The sequence below is a fragment of the Camelus ferus genome, chromosome 1, assembly GCF_009834535.1.
Source record: "Camelus ferus isolate YT-003-E chromosome 1, BCGSAC_Cfer_1.0, whole genome shotgun sequence".
In the NCBI taxonomy this organism is placed as follows: domain Eukaryota; kingdom Metazoa; phylum Chordata; class Mammalia; order Artiodactyla; family Camelidae; genus Camelus; species Camelus ferus.
This window is the reverse complement of record NC_045696.1, coordinates 15,426,978-15,446,321: the sequence shown is the minus strand read 5'-3', so window position 1 is coordinate 15,446,321 and position 19,344 is coordinate 15,426,978. Positions and strand designations below refer to the sequence as shown.

At 41.9% G+C, this 19,344-nt stretch overlaps 1 protein-coding gene across 1 annotated transcript in view; it reads right to left on the bottom strand.

The window, feature by feature from the left end:
* Positions 1–19,123, bottom strand: part of ADAMTS5 (ADAM metallopeptidase with thrombospondin type 1 motif 5) — a 48,626-nt gene extending 29,503 nt beyond the window's left edge. The window contains exons 1-2 of the mRNA XM_014560438.2: positions 17,494–19,123; positions 6,313–6,445 (exon numbers count right to left, since the gene is read on the bottom strand). Of these exons, the coding sequence (XP_014415924.2) occupies positions 6,313–6,445; positions 17,494–18,597 (1,237 nt within the window). The 5' untranslated portion in view covers positions 18,598–19,123. The remainder of the gene's footprint in view (positions 1–6,312; positions 6,446–17,493) is intronic.
* Between the last annotated feature and the right edge of the window lie 221 nt (positions 19,124–19,344).

Below are 19,344 nucleotides of genomic sequence, written 5' to 3'. Positions count from 1 at the left end.
AACGCAGGGCTCTAATCTAGTATTTTCCTCAAGTGATGCAGACCCCAGAACTTATAACTTGTTTGTTCGAAATCATTAGTAAAAATCAAGGTGTAAATTATAAGTGTGTCTGTAGAAAATACTGATGTCTTCTTAATAAATACTAAACCATGTCATGAACACGGCAGTCCTGCTAAGGAGTGCCCATCACACAAAGCAACACCAGGAAGGAGTTATCTGAATTGTGCTAAGGAAATGAATTTCATGGTAAATTATGTCACAGAAAAGTCTGCAGGGGAAGCGTCTGAGTCATGTTGTTAGTTCAGAAATAGCAGACAGTTAGTCACCTGATAATTTTTCTAGTACAGTAATCATCTTTTTCAATTAGCAAGCGGGTGACGTTTCATTAAATACATTTCACCTTTGATATTCACAATGTGGATTCAAAAAGCGTCTCGCCTCCTTCAATTCACATGTGAACCTGGTGTTAGAAAATCTGAGACAATGTGCCCCCCGAGCAAAGGCACAATACTTTAGAGGAAAACGTTGGTTCAGCTTCTTACTCAGCTTCAGGTATTACAGCTAGGGCTGACTTATAACATTAACCTCAGGAAGTAAATTTGGTTGTTTTTCTAGACTTTGGTCTGTAAATTAAACAGGATTACAAGTTCTTGTCTCCTGACCCCAAACTGACCAATGGTCAAGGGGACATAGCACCACATCCTTAAAAAATGTCACAAGAAGCTCTGTAATGTGTTTACTTAAGAAAGCCCAGCTCAGATGAAACATCTGTTTCTTAATGAGGTCATGTTTTTATTTTACCTAATTTTCCAGCTGGGATTATTAAGGGGGCAGGAAGGTCTTGCCAGGGGTTGAAAAGGGAGTCAAACGCTCACATGGGATCAGAATCTAGAATCCTCGATGAAGTGGACCAGGAACTCTTAACAATTGGATGGTACACGTCTATTCAAACACAAGTCCTTATGTAGAAGTGAGAAAACTCTTAAACCCTCATTTCAAAACATTAAACATAAAAGCAAAACTTTACATCAATGATGTAATTTGGAAGGAAGAGAACACATTTTTTTCACCTTATAAATAGTTGAGTCAATATCTTTGTGAATCAAATTCAGGATTATCTCCTTCAAAATGAACACTGTCAAGTCATTATAGGATAATACCCAAATCTTGGGCAATGGAGTCAGATGAATTGGGTTCCAGTTATACCCAAGCAGTATGCTAGTTTTTGACCTTAGATTAGTTTAGAAACTTCTCTGCATGGCAGTGTCCTCCTCTCTTGGATGACTCATTTAAAGTACTTAGCTCCTGGGATTTTGTGAAGCTTAAAGAATATAAAAGATGCAAAGTGCTTAGAATACATGCTTAACAAATATAAATGGGCAGTGATTGTTAGCTGACTTTATTGTTCTCACTGAAAACTTGGATTTGTTATAACTTGACTTACGAGTATCTAGTCTTCAGTGGTTTTTGATAAATTGTGATATTATTAGAGACTCTTGATTTGGGAGAGAAGGGAAAATTTTCTAATCATAAGAGGAAAAAACATCACACATTGAGTGTGTGATATATTTATTTTATGCCATCTTCAACCTGTTGAGTTTCTATACGTGTGGCAGAAAAACCTATAGGCCTCCCCTAGAGAAATAAAATTGGGATTTGATTTAAAAACAAACAAACAAACTGATGCTAAAACACCAAATCTCTCAATGCTGCCACTGGACATGTAGCAAACGCCTTTCATCTGGGGGCCAAGAAAGCCAGAATGTGGCATAGCTCCAAACTGGAGGAAAAAAAAAACATGTTTGGTTTATGTTGATTAAAGCTATGGGTTTGGAGGTAAATACCCAGTTGAATCCGAGTTTCCTTTTACCTCACATCTCACAGCCAGTCCTGACATCTGATTCTGTGCACTTGCCTTTGGTCTGTGGTGTTTCGTGGGCCTCTGCAGCTTTTCAAAACATGGCCTTGTTTAATCTAATCATCTGTGGGGGCAGTCACACGTAGATCAGCACAACCAGAGAACTCCCTGTAACCACAGCAAAACACAGGCTGCCATACTGTTGTGTCTCGACCACTTCCTCAGCTTCCAGCTGAAAACCTGGCTTTGACTTTAGCTTAGGAGGACATTCTGGAATCTTTCACGGTGGAGATTCACTTAGCACATTTTCTAATTACTCTAAAGCCAAGCTTCGGCATGTTGGCAAATCATGTATTCCATTAGTCTAAATAAAATCAGATTGTTCCCTCTAGCATGTTAGAAGCTGGCCCGACATGAATAAAATTATGATGTTGAAGAACCATGTGGGCAGCAGGTGAAATCTTTATTATTACGAGCAGATAATAAAAGTTCGACAAGTTAAAAGTATATACTCCAAATGTAAACTTACATTCACTTGAAACTTGCTACGGTTCACATTTGGATTGTAAAATGGCTATAACCATGTTCTTACCTCAACCCAAGGCCCAGGGATGGGGATTGTGTTCTTGATAGTTTAAAACAGCTTTCTTAAACGTCCTAACAATTTACGCAGTGTTGACATACATGTAACGTAACAAAAAGGCAGGCAATTTGTCGCCCCTATGCAGAGTCTAGACTCATTAGAGTCTCTTTCCTGGCATCAGTTGACTCCGTATCTCCAAAATCTAGCTCTCCTTTGGAAAGAGTGAGCAGGCAAGGAGATGTGTTCCCATTGCCATGTGGCACACGAAGAGTCCCTTTTCAGAACTGTTCGTTTAAGTCACTTCATTATGACTTTAACATCATGGACAGACAAGGTGCAAGATAAGGGCTTCCGGCTTGCTTTTATCTACCTTACGTGAAAATTCTCGGGGTAGGGATATTTTTAAATGGAGGGAGTAAAAGAACAGGTTAAAGGGGAGTAAAGGGATGAAGAGCTTTTTATTCAACTCTAATGACTTTGTATTTCAAACCACCGTGTATAGAAAGAGGAAGCCAGGAATGAGGCATCCTATGAGAAACCTTAAGTTGGCTGATGAAAGTGTTATTTTTCATCAAATATATCCTTTTACTGCTTACAGAAAAAATAAAGTAGAAAAATCATGGGAATAGTCTGGAAATTTTCTCAACAACTTATGTATTGAACACAGTAACATCTTTATACTGTGTGCATGAAGCAAGTTGCTCATTTTGGAATGGGACAAGCAAATTCAAAACACTCTAGCAAGATCGAGGTTTCACGACGTCATTTTATCACCATATGTAGCCTGAATATATAACCTCCAAATCTGGAAAGTAGTAAATGTCTAATAAAAGGGAAGGGAGGAAATTACATAAGAACAGAGTAGAATTAGAATCCAGAGCAGAGTTAATTTGAGCTGATGGTTTCAAGCAAGGAGCTAAAAATAAAGAGCTGGAAACAGAACAGCGAGCTGTATTACCCAAGATCCCACTGCCTGCAGAGGCAAAGCTCTGTAATCGCATACAGATGATTGGGAAATATTTTGTAAGGTTATCTTCTCTAAAGTTTTTAAAGCTCATACTTTATAACACATGTTCACAATATTTAGGCAAGAAGTGAAATTAAAGAATAATAAAACAATTAGAAAATGAAGTGAACGAAAGCCAGATCCCTTTATGAAAGGGAAATTAAATCCATATCCCCTATCCCCGGACCTTAAACTTCTCAGATTAGGCCATACGTAACACAAAAAGGGACATTAAGTAGGCACTGTTTGACTGGAGAATGACTGACAGAGAATTCTAAAGAAGTAAATAGAAATGATCCAACCAAGAAACGAAAGGGCACACAGCGTAGTTACACATCAAAGATTTAGGTTAGATTTTTTTCTGCATAGAAACCGACATTTCTCCTGCATTGTTCTCTTAAAACTATGTCCAATATCCTCATAGTATGAAGAAAAGTTCATATTGTACATAGTTTTAATAAAACTTCTGTTCTCACCAGCATCCAGCTTCCGACTTCTCTCACTGCTTTGTCTGCCTATGTGAACTCTTGGTTTAGGAACTCAGGAGGGCTGGGAAATGCTGGAAGATTCTTCATTCCAGTCCAGTTGCCCTCAGGGTCAATGCAGCCTCAAAGAAGCTATATTTACTGCCACAGTGGTTCCCTTACAAAGAAAGCTCCCAGATGCTGTCAATGTGTGAAAATAAATCACTAGAGGATTGAAGGAAGAAAATCGCTCTTCCTTCATGGAATCTGTAATCTCTTCTTTAGAAGGTCAGGATTTAGGGCTCATAATCATATGGACAGTTGACGCCACAATTCTTCTCTGTCTCTTCTTTCTCATCATTCCTCTGCTTGGTCTGAGACGAACCAGCCTCTGCCTGCCCAGGGCTGGGAACTTTTCCTATGGGACTTCTCCCACTCTGAATAATGCTGATGAACTACTGGCACACTTTTAAAATCATCTCTAGCTACGTAATTACAATGCTCTTGAGTATTTGAACTAATTCTTAGCTTTGCTGCAAAAGTGGAATGTTGTCTTGGAGGCTTCTTGTGTTTCTCCCACTCATTCCTGTACACACATAGATATCTAATAAACATTGATGAAGAATCAAAGTTAGGCTGAATTTTTATCAGTTAGTTGAACAGGCATGAGTGAGAGAGAGGTGAAGACACAACGCCAACCCTGAAGTTCACACGGAATGGGGTTTGTGTTTTAAAAACATTTCCAGGCACACCAGGTCTTCTAGTGCAGCCACCAGGGAGCTGTGCCTCATTGATTCCACCTACTAGGGAAGATATGGAGATGGAGCATCTGAATCTCTTGCCTCTGATAAAACAGGACATGGAAACAGAGCTGGGACTCCATCTTGAAGCTAAAGGTGCTCAATTAATAAAGGGTTAAACTGAATTATTATCAGTGATGCTATTGGTGGTTTTGTGGTTATGTTTGTGGTTTTTTCTGCTTAGATGGCCCAAGGGCGTCAGTTAAGAAAACTAAGGTCATGATTAACACAAGAGAATTGGAATTTAACTACTGATTTCTATTTTACTGCTCTGATACACCGACTTATGCAATTATACTTTTGATGTGAAGTTATTTTAAGTCCCCAAAGAAAACATAGCAGCCCAAAATCAACACATTGTGAAACTTTCTCTGCTTATGAGGAATATGGAAAAAAAAAGTTTTAATTTCTATTTAAAAATGATGATTTTGGCTGAAGAAAACTAAATCTGTTTAATCAAATATAGCAAAGAAAAGTACAATAATTATCAAACCATACTTTGCCCCCAAAAGATAATGCTAAAAGGTGATATATTAAAAAGTAAATGTATAGAACAGGGAACCATATTTGATATCTTGTAGTAACTTATGGTGAAAAAGAATATAAAAATGAATATATGTATGTTTCTATAGTACTGAAGCATCGTGCTGAACACGAGAAATTGACACAACATTGTAAACTGACTATAGTTAAAAAAATATATAAAGTAAATGAACTAGTTAAAAACCAAAACAGACGTGGATATGGATATAAATAATAACTATAACCTACACATGGCCCCTAAAAACTCAATGAAATATACACTGTCATTCTTATATTTCAGGTATGAAAACTGAAGCTTAGAGAGTTTAAATAGTAAGACCACCGTGACACAGGTAGAAGACACTTCAGAAAGAGCTGAATCTGGATGCGTCTAATTCTCACGTGTCTAAGTACTAAACTTCTTACATACCTAGTAGACTAGGTCAATGGTTAAGAAATACATATTCCTAATTGAGGAGATGTTTCTCAACCATCAACTCCGTCCTAAATTACTAGTGTTAGGATTTAGGTGAGTTTCTTATGACAAACAAACCAGGGAAGAGACATTTTAAAACAAACCCCGATGACTGTGAGGTTTTGTTCCACTTGCTTTGCTATAAAACCAGACAGGAATGTTGCCCATAAGCTATTGATTACCTTTGACAGGAGCAGACTGTTCTCACTCACAGTGGAATAAAACCTGATGCATTTCTGTGTAAACTGATTACCCCTGGATGAGTCAATGGAGTAACTGCTAACAGAAACATCTCTGCGTGCCATAGCCAACTGTAACAAATTCTAAGAGTCACTTACGGATGCTTACAAAGCCAGTGGCAGTAGCGAATTTCTCTTAAACTTTTAAAGGCACTGTCGGAAAGGAAATATCGACTGTGTGTGCCTGACTTCGCTTTCCTTCTCTCTTATTAGTTAACCCTAAAAGGGCAAATGTAAACAAATGTAATCCCCAATGGCACATCTGAACCAGGAGAAATCTGGGATTAACTGCCAAGTCTTCTGGTTCCTATTGCAGCTGTTACAAGTGTTTGATTTGGCCAGGGAAGAGAACGGGCACCGCATACCAACTTCGTGAGCCACGGTGAAAGCCGCGTGGAGACCATCATCTTCAATCACAGCACAGCTGCGCTCGGGAGAACATATGGTCCCGACGTCTGCCATTCCCAGGGTGTCACATGAATGATGCCCACATAAATCCTGCCCGGGAGAAAGAGAGAAATCATTAAAATCAACTTCCATCCAGAAGGAGCCACCTTGTGGAGCCACATGCTCTCCCCAGATGTCAACACTGGGATATGTGTATGGTGTCACTGGCTCAGCTCTGGAAATGTTCCAAAGACAAACTAACGGCATTGACTCTTCCAAGCTTCTCTGGGGCCCAGAAGCACAAAAAGGATGATTGGACTCAACTACACTTTAAAAGATGTCAGAAGATTGTAGCTTGTCCATTGCAGTAGCAGCCGCAGCCTTAACCAAGCTGTATGGTGTCTATGCAGATAGCTAGGCCATGATCAATTTCACAGCGGGTCATGCTTAGGAAAGCCTTAATATTCTGACCTAAATTCATTCTAAATTTATCGGAAGCTGGGCTTAATAATTTATTTTCCATCCCAGGGGCAAACCCCAACTACATATTTATGGCAGAACGTAAATTTATTAGTAATTTGGATAGAAAATTCCATTTTAATCCATAAGGATAATTTCTCAAAAGGTCATCTCTTCATTTCCAAATCAAGTTGTGATTTCAGAGTCTGTATCTTCAGAAATGTATGTGCTCTTTCCCGTAGCATTGAAGGCAGTGTTTCTCAACCTGCTCAATCCTCAGAAAATATGTGTAATATTAATATAAATGAGTGTATGCATTTTTCTGGTGAGAAGTTGCATAGCATTTAAGAGATTCTCAAATGAGGGTTCACACTGTGTGGCCCACTGTCGTCTATGGCAGCGTACCCCTAATAAATTCCTTTCCATTCCCCTAAAAGAAGAGATTTTCAAAGGGAAACATTATCGCACCTCACAAATGGTTCAAATTGTCAGTTGAGATGAAAGAGAAATCAACAAGACAATATTAAATTATGAAGCATAAAGAGAAAATACATGCCAAATTTTTTGACATGATAGATTTGTAATGATAAACTTTCTCTTAAACACTACTTGAGTACTCATGAACATTAGAATTTCTTGTTTTTGACTACTTTTTGCAGTGAAAAGCAATTGAAAGTATGTATATTTATAGCCAAAAACATGACACTATCCTGGTAAGCCTTAAGTAAATAAAAAAATTGCAGAAAAAATTTAGAATATTAATTACTATGAAAGATGACTGTTAACTATTTGAAATCTGTGTTCTTTCCATTACAGCTATTACCCAGCTATCACAATATCTTATGGCTCATGATACGAACTCAATAAACATTTGCTTACAGCTGAGATGATTTCTGATGACATACAGGCAGATGCAATGCAGACCTCACACACCTTTAATATGCTGTGTGCTAGCAAGACCTCAGCAGACTCCAGGAAGCCAGCACAAGACATTATTACTACATAACCAACGCCGCCTACTCAACATCAACATACTCTTCTAACTCTTCTCTATTTCATTGCATAAAAGACCTGCTATGGTAAAGAATATTTAAAAGGTATACCCTACGGTCTCTCTAGTACATTTTCAGGTCCTTATTGTGTTCCATATATTCTGAGCTCCCAGCTGTGATGAATTGCACTGTGGCCACCATGTCATTACAGCTTCAGACAGTGGAGATCTCAGCCAAGAAGTCTTGGTGAATCAAGTCACCAGACCAATACTAGCCTCCCAAAGTGTCCTGTGCATCCTCATATGTCATCCTGTGGGATCTCAAATTGCAACTGTCGAGAACAAATTAGTAGTTTTTAAAATTGAAATTGGAACACACTTTTGCATAACAATCAGTCTTTGAGATAATTATATAGTACAATCCATGTTTTAATTCATTTTTAACCCCCAAACATTTTAGTAGCTTTAAGACCAAAGACCAGGTCATGGTTTAAGTGAATTGTTAGACACTGTTGGTTATTTCTGCACATGCCGATTTTTTTTTTTAAATCGAGATTTATGTTTATCTTCAAAATTTGGGGTTTGCTATCTTCAAATAATAAAACCCAAGAATTGCTTCCCCTTCTTACTTTTTACTTCATTAATGAGCTTAGATGAAGAGCCACAGCTAATGGGAATGGCCCTCTTGCTCAGAACAGAGTTTAATGTGGATTCTTGAGCTCTGTTTACTGGTAATCAATTGCTCATTAGAGGCCATCAACCCTCCTTGTCATCCTTGAATTGCATTGAATGCATTTGGCCTTTTGCCATGGAAATATGTACATGTGACAAAATTATGAACAGAAGCAGTTATTTTTTTTTTAATGACACTGATTAAACCCCTTGAGTACATAGCCATAGTCTACATTTCTGTAACTGTAATTTTGGAAACTGGCAACCTTTCCGTTTCACTCATGCAATTTCAAACCTTGGCAGCCCAGTTATGGTTTCTTCCTCAAGATTTACAATGAATGCCTGCAGTACTTTGTGATTCAATGTTCACTCCAATGTGTTAAAACTCAGCTGGTGCATCACATCACACTCATGTCTATTTTCTGATGGTGATTTATAATGACATTTACAGGTGCAATCCTTATTTGAAGTTTATAGGATTTTTTTTTTTAATTCAGAACAGGAGTAAGGATAATATTGGGGCAACAGCATCTATCTATCTATCTGTCTATCTATCTATCTATCTATCTATCTATCTATCTATCTATCATCTATCTATCTACCTTCTGAATCTGGAGGCAGAGGACACTAAAGAAATGTAAATCACATGCAGTATCCACATAAGAGGCAAATGAATTAAAAGCGCTGACAAGAATTTTTCTGCTTAGTCAATCTACATCTGAAGGTAAGTTACATCTTTGTTATGTTAGATGGTCCTTTTCACTCAGGATCAATACCATATCACGATATTAATATCGTATAGACAACAACGGTGTGGACAACAATGTAACAGAAGATTTAGTACAATTCTTAGTAAATGTCAGGGTAGCAAGAGCATGCAGAGATTTAACTAGTGGGATTGTGGTGTGTTCCTGGCCAGGAGACAGGACTGGGACATTGCATCTAATTCAAAAATAGAGCCACGATGGTCAGTGAGACCAACGGAGAGTTGACAGGGAGGTCACTGACGTGGTGAACAGGCGTGGCTGTTTAGAGGATTATGACTATGGGAATATCTGTGATTTATCATGGAATTTACACAGACTCGTGGTACCTCAGGCCTATTCTTGTGGATGGAGTTGGAGGCAAGGAGTCAGCAAAGTACGCTACCTTGAGAAGCAGAGGCTTAGAAAATCATACAACGTGGAAAATCCCAGTGGTCAGTACTGGGTGGGGAAAGTAAACTAAGCAGATATGAGTGTGCAAAGTGGGAGAAATAACAGGAGATGAAGGATTTCAAGTCCTGACTGGGAGATTGGTCTTTCAGGCAGCATAAATGTACTGAGAGAAGGAGCTGAAGGAAACACAAAGGCTGTTAAGAGCAGATATCATCACAACTGCAGCAACCACAGTCAAAACGAAGGATGAGTACCTTGTGCCAGAGCATCTGGAGTTAAATAAGAGTACTTGCTGTTTCTATAGACATTACCACCTGGTAAGGACGAGCCTGGAGTTCAAGGGAAGGGCAGAGAAGAGGGTTTAACCAGTCTTGGGTGTCTCTACCTATCTGTCTACCCACTTTCTAGAGAAGAGGGACTAGTGGTAGAAGAATCTGGTGGGGTACATATTTCAGTCATAAGTATTATGCAAACAAACACTTACACACCAGAATTCATATGTGTCCTAGGATCCGACTTTTGAGGTGTCATTTGCTTGCCTGGATACTTAAACAGAAGTCTCCAACAACAGAGGTCCTGATCTGAATTTCAGCAGAGACCACATTGACTGGGTCTGTTAGGCACCCATTAATGATGATGCATGTTATGCAATCTCTATCCATGGTTCTGGATACAACTAGGTAACACCAAACATAGAGAGCTCGGCTGGATCGGAGGCGCTTTCCTTGGGAAGGAATTTATTCCTACGACAACTGCTGTGCGCCCACAACCTGCCAGACACTGTACTGAGCGTTGACACTGCGGTGAGTAAATAAAATGAGATCTGATCTTGATCCTTAGGAAACACCATGAGCTAGTGAGCAAAACAAGACATGTCATGAGAGAAGCAATTGAACAGACTGTTGAGGGAGTGCAAGGAGGAACTGAAGAGCTCTCCCTGTGAGAATCAACGTGTCTTAAAGGAGGTCACTGCATCTTAAGGGATGAAAAGAACTCTGACAGTGTAAGAGCAAGGGTATTCGAACAAGGAAAGACTAGTGAATGCATCATAGGGTAGGAAAAGGCAGGGAGAGGTTGTTCTGGAAATGACCACACTTTTGCGGTGGCCAGAGGACAGGACATGCCTGGTGGAAGCTGTGCAGGGATAGCTGGAAAGATAGTCTGGGCCCAGAGTTCCAAGATGGGAAACTTTCTCTGATAAATGTGAAGTAAGAAGGGGAAGGAAAGATGGAGGAAGTTGGGGATGGAGGTGAAGCAGATGCTCAGAAGAATCATTTTGGACAGTGGGAATGGAAGCTGATTAGAGACAGTGAATGAGAAGGTAGATGGCTTTAACTTCAACTCTGTTAGTAAGAAGCATTGCATAAACTATTTACATACTTTGAGACAACCTTCCTTCATCAACAGCATAAGAATTTTGGGCCAAGTGGTCTCTAGGGTTTGTTTCAGCTACACATGTGTTGGTATTAGGGGGAAATACTTCAATTTATAGACAGAGAAATGAAAGCTCAGGGGCAATTAGTGGCCAAATCGCAAACTTGGGATGGGTGAGGCTGAAATTCAGACTGATATCTAAACACTCCAGTTCCTGGACTGACTTCATCATGGTGCTGTTAAATCATCATTTATGTTTCTCGACGTTACTCTTATCTTTTGCATTCATAATCTGTACTTGGTCAAGCAAATTCCTTTTTTGCCACAAACAATACAGCATGGTCTTTATCTCTGTGGTGTGTCTGGTGAAACTCAATAATCTAGAGGTACAGGAAAATATCAAATGCACTGAGAAAGATATTCCATAGAACAAGAAATTGGAAGGGCTGGATAAGATACCTGGAGACATCATTTACTTGCCTGTCTCTCACTTGCCGCATCTGGTCACTGAGGTCACTGACTCCATCAACCAAATGTCTCATGTAGCTATCCTCTCTTTCTCATTCCTTCCTGCCTGGACCATCACCTAAGGCTTTGAAATGGTCCTTTTGTCTCCTGTAACTTCCCTACCCAGATGCTGCAGTCAGTTTCCTTTTAAAGCCCAGATTTAGAAGATTCCACCATTCCTCCAAAACTTAAAAGGCATCCCAACCTTAGCCTGGCATATAAAACCCTCCACTAGGCTTTCTTGTCAGCCTTCGGTGCTCCTTCGTGATCCATCTTGTCTACGTTTTCAGCATATCTCATCAACATTTTGGCTCTAAACCTTAGCCCAAATATTCCTCCTGCTAGAAAGGATTAATTTACTCATATCCACTTTTTTTTTTTTTAAAACACTTACTGACTCCATTCCTGCTTTTCTATTTCTAATGCCACTGCTTTAGTTTAGACCATCTTGAATCTCTTCTTGAAGCCTTGAAGATTACTGAAATAGCCTGTAGATTTTCCTACAGGATCCAGCCCAACTACTTGGGCCAGAAGGCTCATTTAAGAACACACTGTTTTCCTGTCAACGCTCTTTCCATAGATTCTCATTAAATCTAACTTACAATTTAAATTCTTTAAACTCTTTAAGCTATAGACTGAACTGTGTTCCCTGTCCCTGTCTAAATTCATATGTTGAAGCCTTAATCCCCGATGTCCCTGTGTTTGGAGATAGCGCCAATAAGGAGGTAATTAAGGTTAAGTAAAAGCATAAGTTGGGGGCAGGCCCTGATCAGATAGCATCAGTGTTCTCGTAAGAGACGCCAGAGAATTCTCTCTCATCTTACCCCTCTCCCCTTTACCCCTCCGCCCCCATGTAAGCACATGGTGAGAAAGCAACAGTCTACAAGCTGGGAAGAGTTCTTATCAGAAATCAAATAGGCTGAAACCTTGATCTTGAACTTCCCAGCCTCCAGAATTGAGAAAGTATGTTTCAGTTGTTTAAATCACCCAGTCTACGGTATTTTGTTATGGTGGTCCAAAAAGACTAATACACGTGGCATACAATTTCTTCTATAACTTGGTTATCTTCTCTAGACTAATCTATCATGCTTCCACTCTCATATCATCTGTCCTTTCACACCTAACCCTCTATATTTCCCAGAATCACCAGGCTGCCTCTGGGCCATTGCACATAGAAGTCTGGCATGTTTGCAATGCCTACTTCCTCCTTCTGATTGAGCTAATTCTCCTCTTTCTTCTAGATTGAACTCAGATGGGCTAGGCTACCTTCTAATGTACTTCCATGATGTCAAATGACCACATCTATTATAAAAGTCTTCATGCTGTACAGCAAATACTCATTTCCGTGTCTGTTTCCTGTAATAGATTTTTAGGAAAGGGGCCACTTTTCAAATCTCTGAATCCCTCTTTGCCTATTAGAAACATATTGAATGTTTGAATACATTCATTGTAATGTTTTTACTTTAGAGACCACTAGACACGACGACCTTCCCTCTCTGCTGTTTGTCAGCTGTTACTCAGAAGTTTATCTCCATTTATCTTTGTATGAATGCCCTTATCTGTCAAATCATAATACTGTTACTACGGTTGCCGATTGTTGAATGAATTAATTACAAAATGGTTTATGACTGTGGATAGTGTCTTGAGAAGTGCTCAGGAAAAGCTGGTTGAGTCCAAATCAGATCTATCCACCCTTCAAGGAGCAATTTAATTCTACATTTACAATGAAGTCTGTATAAAGATCCAGGGGCACAGTTGACCGTTCCCTCCTCTTTCCTTTTGCAGACTTTGTTTATAGCTCAATTACAGCATTTACGAGAGTTTTCCTTACACTGGAGTGATTTATGCATGTATCTGTTTCCTCTCCCCTGGTAATAAGTCGGGGTGGGCAGAGACCAGGTATTTTCCATCTTGCTGACTTCAGCTCCCTGAATGAGTGTCTCACACATAGGAAATGCTCAGAGACAGGTGCTGAATGTGAGAAAGATGACAGCGAAATATGTCCTGTGTGCTATGGTTTACTGTCTCTGATTTCATCGACTTTAAATTTTGCAAAATATTCTTCACGATTAATTAATTAAGACAGAATTTACTTACAACACTATGTTAGGTTCACACAGGTATACAACATAATGATTCAATGTATGTATATATGAAATCAGCAAATCAATTGCCACGGCAAGTCTATTTAACATCCATCACCACACATAGTTATTATTTTTTTCTCTTGTGATGCAAACTTTTACGACCTACTCTCAGTAATTTTCAATCACAATTTATTTATTTACTTATTTTTAATGTACATATATTTTTATTGAAGTATAATCAGTTTACAATGTTGTGTCAGTTTCTGGTGTGTACAATTTATTTTTAAAATGTCAACTTGAGCTGATGAATCTGCTCCCTGTCTTCCTATTTCTAACTTATTTATTGATTAGAATTGACCTATCAGCTAGGATTCCTTGATAAGGGTTCGCTTTTGAATTTAAATGGGATTTGAACTCAAACAGGTGATTGAATTAGTCAATCCAGCCTACAAGCAAATAAGAAAAAGCACTTCCTTGTCCCTTTTCCAAGCTTCCAGTCTTCCTCTAGGGCCCCCACTGTCAGAATCCTACAGGGAAACAGCTGGTGGTGCTGGGTGGAGTCCCAACCACAGCTTTAGAAGGCAGAATGTAGAACAGAGTTGTTAGCTGAGACAGGATTGCCTGTTAACTGGCACATGGATGGTTAATGAAAGTGAATGAACCTTTTATATTATATAGCTCTTAAACTGGTTCAGTTTCAAGCCAATGCTTCCATCCATGAAAAAGTAAAGCTTTCCTTCACGGTGTGCAGGGGTGAGGGAATGTACAACAATTTTCATGTTTTGTCCTCAAGCAGGTAAGTGCTTTGTTTTTAAAGAATAGTGCATCATCTCCAAAATGGGACTGAGAGTTTGCCTTTAAAGAAACTATTTTAAAATAAAAGAGGAAGCCAGGAACCAGAAAAGGATCCTGGACAGCAAACATAAATGCTGGGGAGATCGGATTTCTACTGTTTGATGGCAGAAGTGGTGTGAATTCCAGCATAAGTGCCACTGCAGAAGGAAAAGGGCTCGGATTGCAGAAAAGTGACTGGTGCTAAGTTTCGTTAATTAGAACAGCACGGAGCACTGGGGCACAGTCCTGACAGTGAAGCCTGTTAGTTTGATAAATGAATTACTAGAGCTATTCTGCTGACACCCAGACACAACGTTCAAGGTGGCCGCGGCTGGTAAACAGGGGTGGAAAACATATCCTCACACATTTGCTTCATGCCTGAAAAACAAGTAGTTTAGGAGAAGACATCTGGACATAGAATTTGAACAGTGCTAGGAGCCCATCAAAACATGGATTTGATGGCTTGGCGTCTGGCTGCTAGGCAACGTACCTCTTACATTCAAAACAGAGTTGTAAAAGTAGCATCCTGGTGCCAACTCTGGGTATTTCTCACTGAAAAAAAATATAGCCATGAAAGTTTCTTTTCAGGGCTTAGCTATCTGACTTCCATGAGACTGAAGCCCCCAGATCATTCCTCCTCTAGTCCTTTTGGTTTCCACATTCTAAAGTATTAGGTGGAGTTTAATATTGCATTTTAAAGTACTCCTGAATATTGCATGAGAGTCTCGTAGTGTTTTTCTCAGCCCCCTAATTAATTGCACTCCTTTAAATTAGGTGCATATATTCATAATAATGTGCTTTTCAGATACTTGGTTCTCATCAAGTTAGATGTAGATAACAAAGGGTCAACGACAAACTGAGATTTACTTTACTGAAAGTATGCTGCTGCTTGGCAAGAAGGCCAGGGAGGGCCCAGATCAAATATTTTCCATGGGTGGACTAGTTTGAAAAATGAATGTTCTTATAATACTTATTAAAATTAAGACAGCTGGTAATTTATTTCCTCCTTGCTTTATCTGTTTAAAAGTTACTGATATATCTCAGAGCTTGGAAAACAGGAATTGTTAACTATCTAAACAAACAAACAAACAAACAAACAAAAAACAAAACCAGAAAAAGCAACAGACAAATCATTTAGAATCAATGACTAGTTTTCCTTTTTTCTAAGGAGCAGTTGGGAAAATTATGGGGCAGGAAGTAGGGAGTAATTGGATCTCCTATTAATGTTTATTTATTTAAAAATTATGGAATGTGCATTTGTATTAAAAAATGAAAGTGAACCATTAAAATGTTCAAAGTGTTCTAGTGAACACTTTGAGTAGTATGCCTACAAAAGTATTTTTTCCTCTGTCTTTAGAGAACTTCCTTCCATAAACTCTCTGAAGCCTCCTTCTTGGCAGCCTCTTGTGATGTAGCAAAGCAAAAAATCCAGACATGGAAAGTTGCTTACCAAAAAAAAAAAAAAAAAAAAAAAAAAGAAGAAGAAGAAGAAGAAAATCACCCTCCCCTCCAGAAAAAAACCACTTGGAAACCAAATAAGAAAGGGATAGTTTTACAGGAGAACTTCACTTCATATGAAAGGCTACAAAAATGGATGTCCTTTTCGTTTTAAAGATTAATGCTGTGCAGAAAAATTAAAGGATGGTTTCCAGGAGATCACTTAATGAGGAGAAAGATTTTCCATCTTGCAAAGTGTGCTGCCCAGTTCTCCCTAAACTACTGCCCTCCAGTGTCTTTATTTACATGTGGTTTACATTTATGTCCACCCCATGAACCACAAGTGTTGCTCCACTCCAAATTTATCAACACTTTTCCTTCATACCAGGGGTGCCTTAGTAAAAATAGGAGAATTAGGTGGTGAAGCTGTGTGATTCTGAAACCTCCTGTAAGCTGTCACTGAATTTCCCGTCCTGGTTCTGGTTATTCTCTTTTGTACCATGATTTTGCATAATATTTCAAAGTTTCTGATCCTTCATCTATCCTGGGTGGATCTCAAACACTTAAAGAATGAGCTTTAAAAGTCCATTTTTACCAGGCATCTGAGAGCATGACTTAAGACTGCCAATCAGAAGTAGAGCTGTGAAAAGTGAGGCTCAGAGCTCTGAGCAAGATGAGCTCACAACCAACCCAGACTTTGTGTTTGGATGTCACACTTCTGTGGTGGTCTTGATGGATATTGTGTTCCTCCCAGAGCCTCTGGGCCTATAAATATCAGTTTCTTTCCCTTCCTGTAACCCTCTTTCTTAAAAGAGGGAAACCCTGGGAAAACATTCCTTCATGTCTTGACTCTTTGCCCAGATCTTTCCACACTGGGGCTTCAGAAACATATTTGTCCAAAACCCAAACGTGCAAGCTGGATGTGACCCTTCACCAGCAGCTGTGGAGGGCGGAGCAGTGCTTACTGTGCACTGGAGGACCAGGCAAAGCAGTTGCTAAGGAACTTCACAAGATTGGGTTTCTCTGTCCTCCTGGCCCTCCCAAAACCCTTCCATCCAAAGAACCCAGATTCCACCCACTTGGACATGTAAGAGGTCCATTAGGAAGTCAGACTGAAAAAAAAGAGTCCTTCCTTTATAATTTCTTCCTTTGGCTTAAGTCACAGAAGGGGATTTAAGTAAGAAGGTATGGACATTTACCAAGGAAGGTCGTGGATAAAAGTGACCATTAGGTTGGACAAAGTTCTATCTTTATGTTCACTGGCAAGTAGAAAATCTCTGATTCCAAAGACAAACTGGCTTTCCCCCTTTTCCCATTTAACGATGCATATTTTCGCAAGCATTCTAGCCACATTTTATCATATTCATGCATCTATGACACCATATCTCAGACTGGAGGTGTCCGCCCTGATTGATGGATTGATCGTCTAAGCAGGTGCTTGGTCATTCAGGGCATTGCTGCTGGCTCTACTCCAAATACAGGAGCAAAGTTGGAGGCTGGCTGGGTTTCCTGCAAGAGGCAGGTAAGCAGATCCGTGGCAGCAGGCGGTTCGTGGGAGAAACCAGACTGTCAACAAGACTGCCCCTTTGACCTACACCTCCTTACACCAGTGCCCCATCGACCCACCCAGGCCGGACCTACCTCTCGAGTAAACAGGATGGCTGCGTCGTAGTGCTCCTCATGGTCATCCCCCAGCTGGTTGTGCTGGTGCTGCCACTTACAAAAGTTCTTAAGCGTGGTGGCCGCGTTCTTGCTCACCTCCAGGCTCTTGTCCTTGTCGCCCAGCACCACCACCTTCACTACGGCCAGTCGGATGTGGTTCTCGATGCTGGCGTGGCTGTACAGCCGGTTGGCGATGGAGGCCAGGGTCAGCAGGTAATGCTGCAGACCCCGGCCATACAACCGCGCCATGGACGCGTCAGCCACCAGGAGCAGCTCCACCTGGCGGGCCCGGGAGATGGAGCGCCGCCGCCGCCGCCACCACGTCTGTGGTCCCGGACTCCCATCTGACGAGGGAGCTGACTGGTCCGGGAGCTGCGGGGCCAGCGCCCTGCCTCGATCGGGGCTGCTGTGCGCTGAGGGGCGCTCCCGCGGCCCTGGAGGGGACGCAGGGGTCTCGCAGCTGGTGCGCGACGGCAGGGCCTCAAAGCTGAAGCCCTCGCGGGTGTAGACGTGCAGTATCCGCGCGGACCCATCCCCGTACACGCGCCGGTCCTCGGCCTCCGCCCAGGACCCACGCAGCAGCGGCTTCAGAGTGTAGCGCGCGTGCTTGACCGCGAAGAAGCCGTCGAGACCACCGCAGAGGTCAAAGACAGCCAGGGAGCGGGGGCTGCCGTCCACGGTGCCCCGGTAGAAGCAGTGGCCCGGGTGGCGCCGGGTGGCGCTCGGCCCGCCTCCTGCGGGCATAAAGCCAGCGGCGCCCACCGAACCATCCCGCTCCAGGTCCAGGAGGAACCTCCGGCCGCCCGCGTAGACGAGGTAGCCCACCTTGCCGCCTCCCGAGTAGAGCTGGTCGATGTTCTGCACAAGCCCGCTGCTCCTGCGCTGCGGCGCCAGGGGGTGCGGATGGCCCGGAGGCTCGGTCCGCTCCTGCGCCTCCTCCCCCTGCTGCCGGCGGGGCTGGGCGGCCGCTGCTGCAGCCCGAGGCTGCCCGGCTTTATCCTGGGCAGGTGCCGCGGCGGGGCCGGCCGCGACCAGGGGCAGGCGGAGCGCGCACAGCAGCAGGGACGCCCACCCGAGCAGCATAGTGCGCTGCCCGCGGGGAGGGGCTGCGCGACGGGGACTTTATGGGAATTTGTTATTCGCTCTGGAAGTTACCGGGGCGGGAGGTGGGAACACACATACACTTGCTTGCTTGCAAGGTTGAGTCAAGTGTCGGAGGGAAGGGGACCCGGCAGCAGCGCCAGCCTGTCCCGGCCGCGGTGCCAACGTGCGAACTTTTCTTTGTTGGTTTGGAAAATGTTTGGATTCGTGCTCCGGAAAGAGGGGGAAAAAAGAAAAAGAAAAAAGCCGGGTTTTGGAGATTCAGCAAGTACGAGAAAAGGGGAAAACCCCAAATCAACCCCAAATGCGGCCAAGATCGGTGCACCAAGAAAAGTAAGAAGGTGCCGCGCACCAGGCTGGCAACGGGTGCGGGCTGCCTCCAGTCCCCTTGCTGCTCGGGACCCGCCGGGGTTCCAAGCTCCGAAGCCCGCTTCCTCTCTTATTTTGTGGGTTTCCTTGACCCTAGTGGAACCAGGAGGAAGGAAAGAAAGAGAGGGAAAAAAGCCATAAAAAATAAAACAAAGATGCAAGGGGCGGCCTTCGGCGAGCCGGTGAAGAGGCGCGTCCGTGTCCCTTTGGATGCAGTGTCTTCCTGCCAGCCGTCATCCCCAGTCGGCCGCTGCGAGCGCGGAGAGCAGCGCGAGCGCTGTGAAGATGCGAGGAGGTGGAACAATGAATTTATAGCGGCATGCCATCCTGCAATGGCAATTTCAACAATTCGTCACTGCA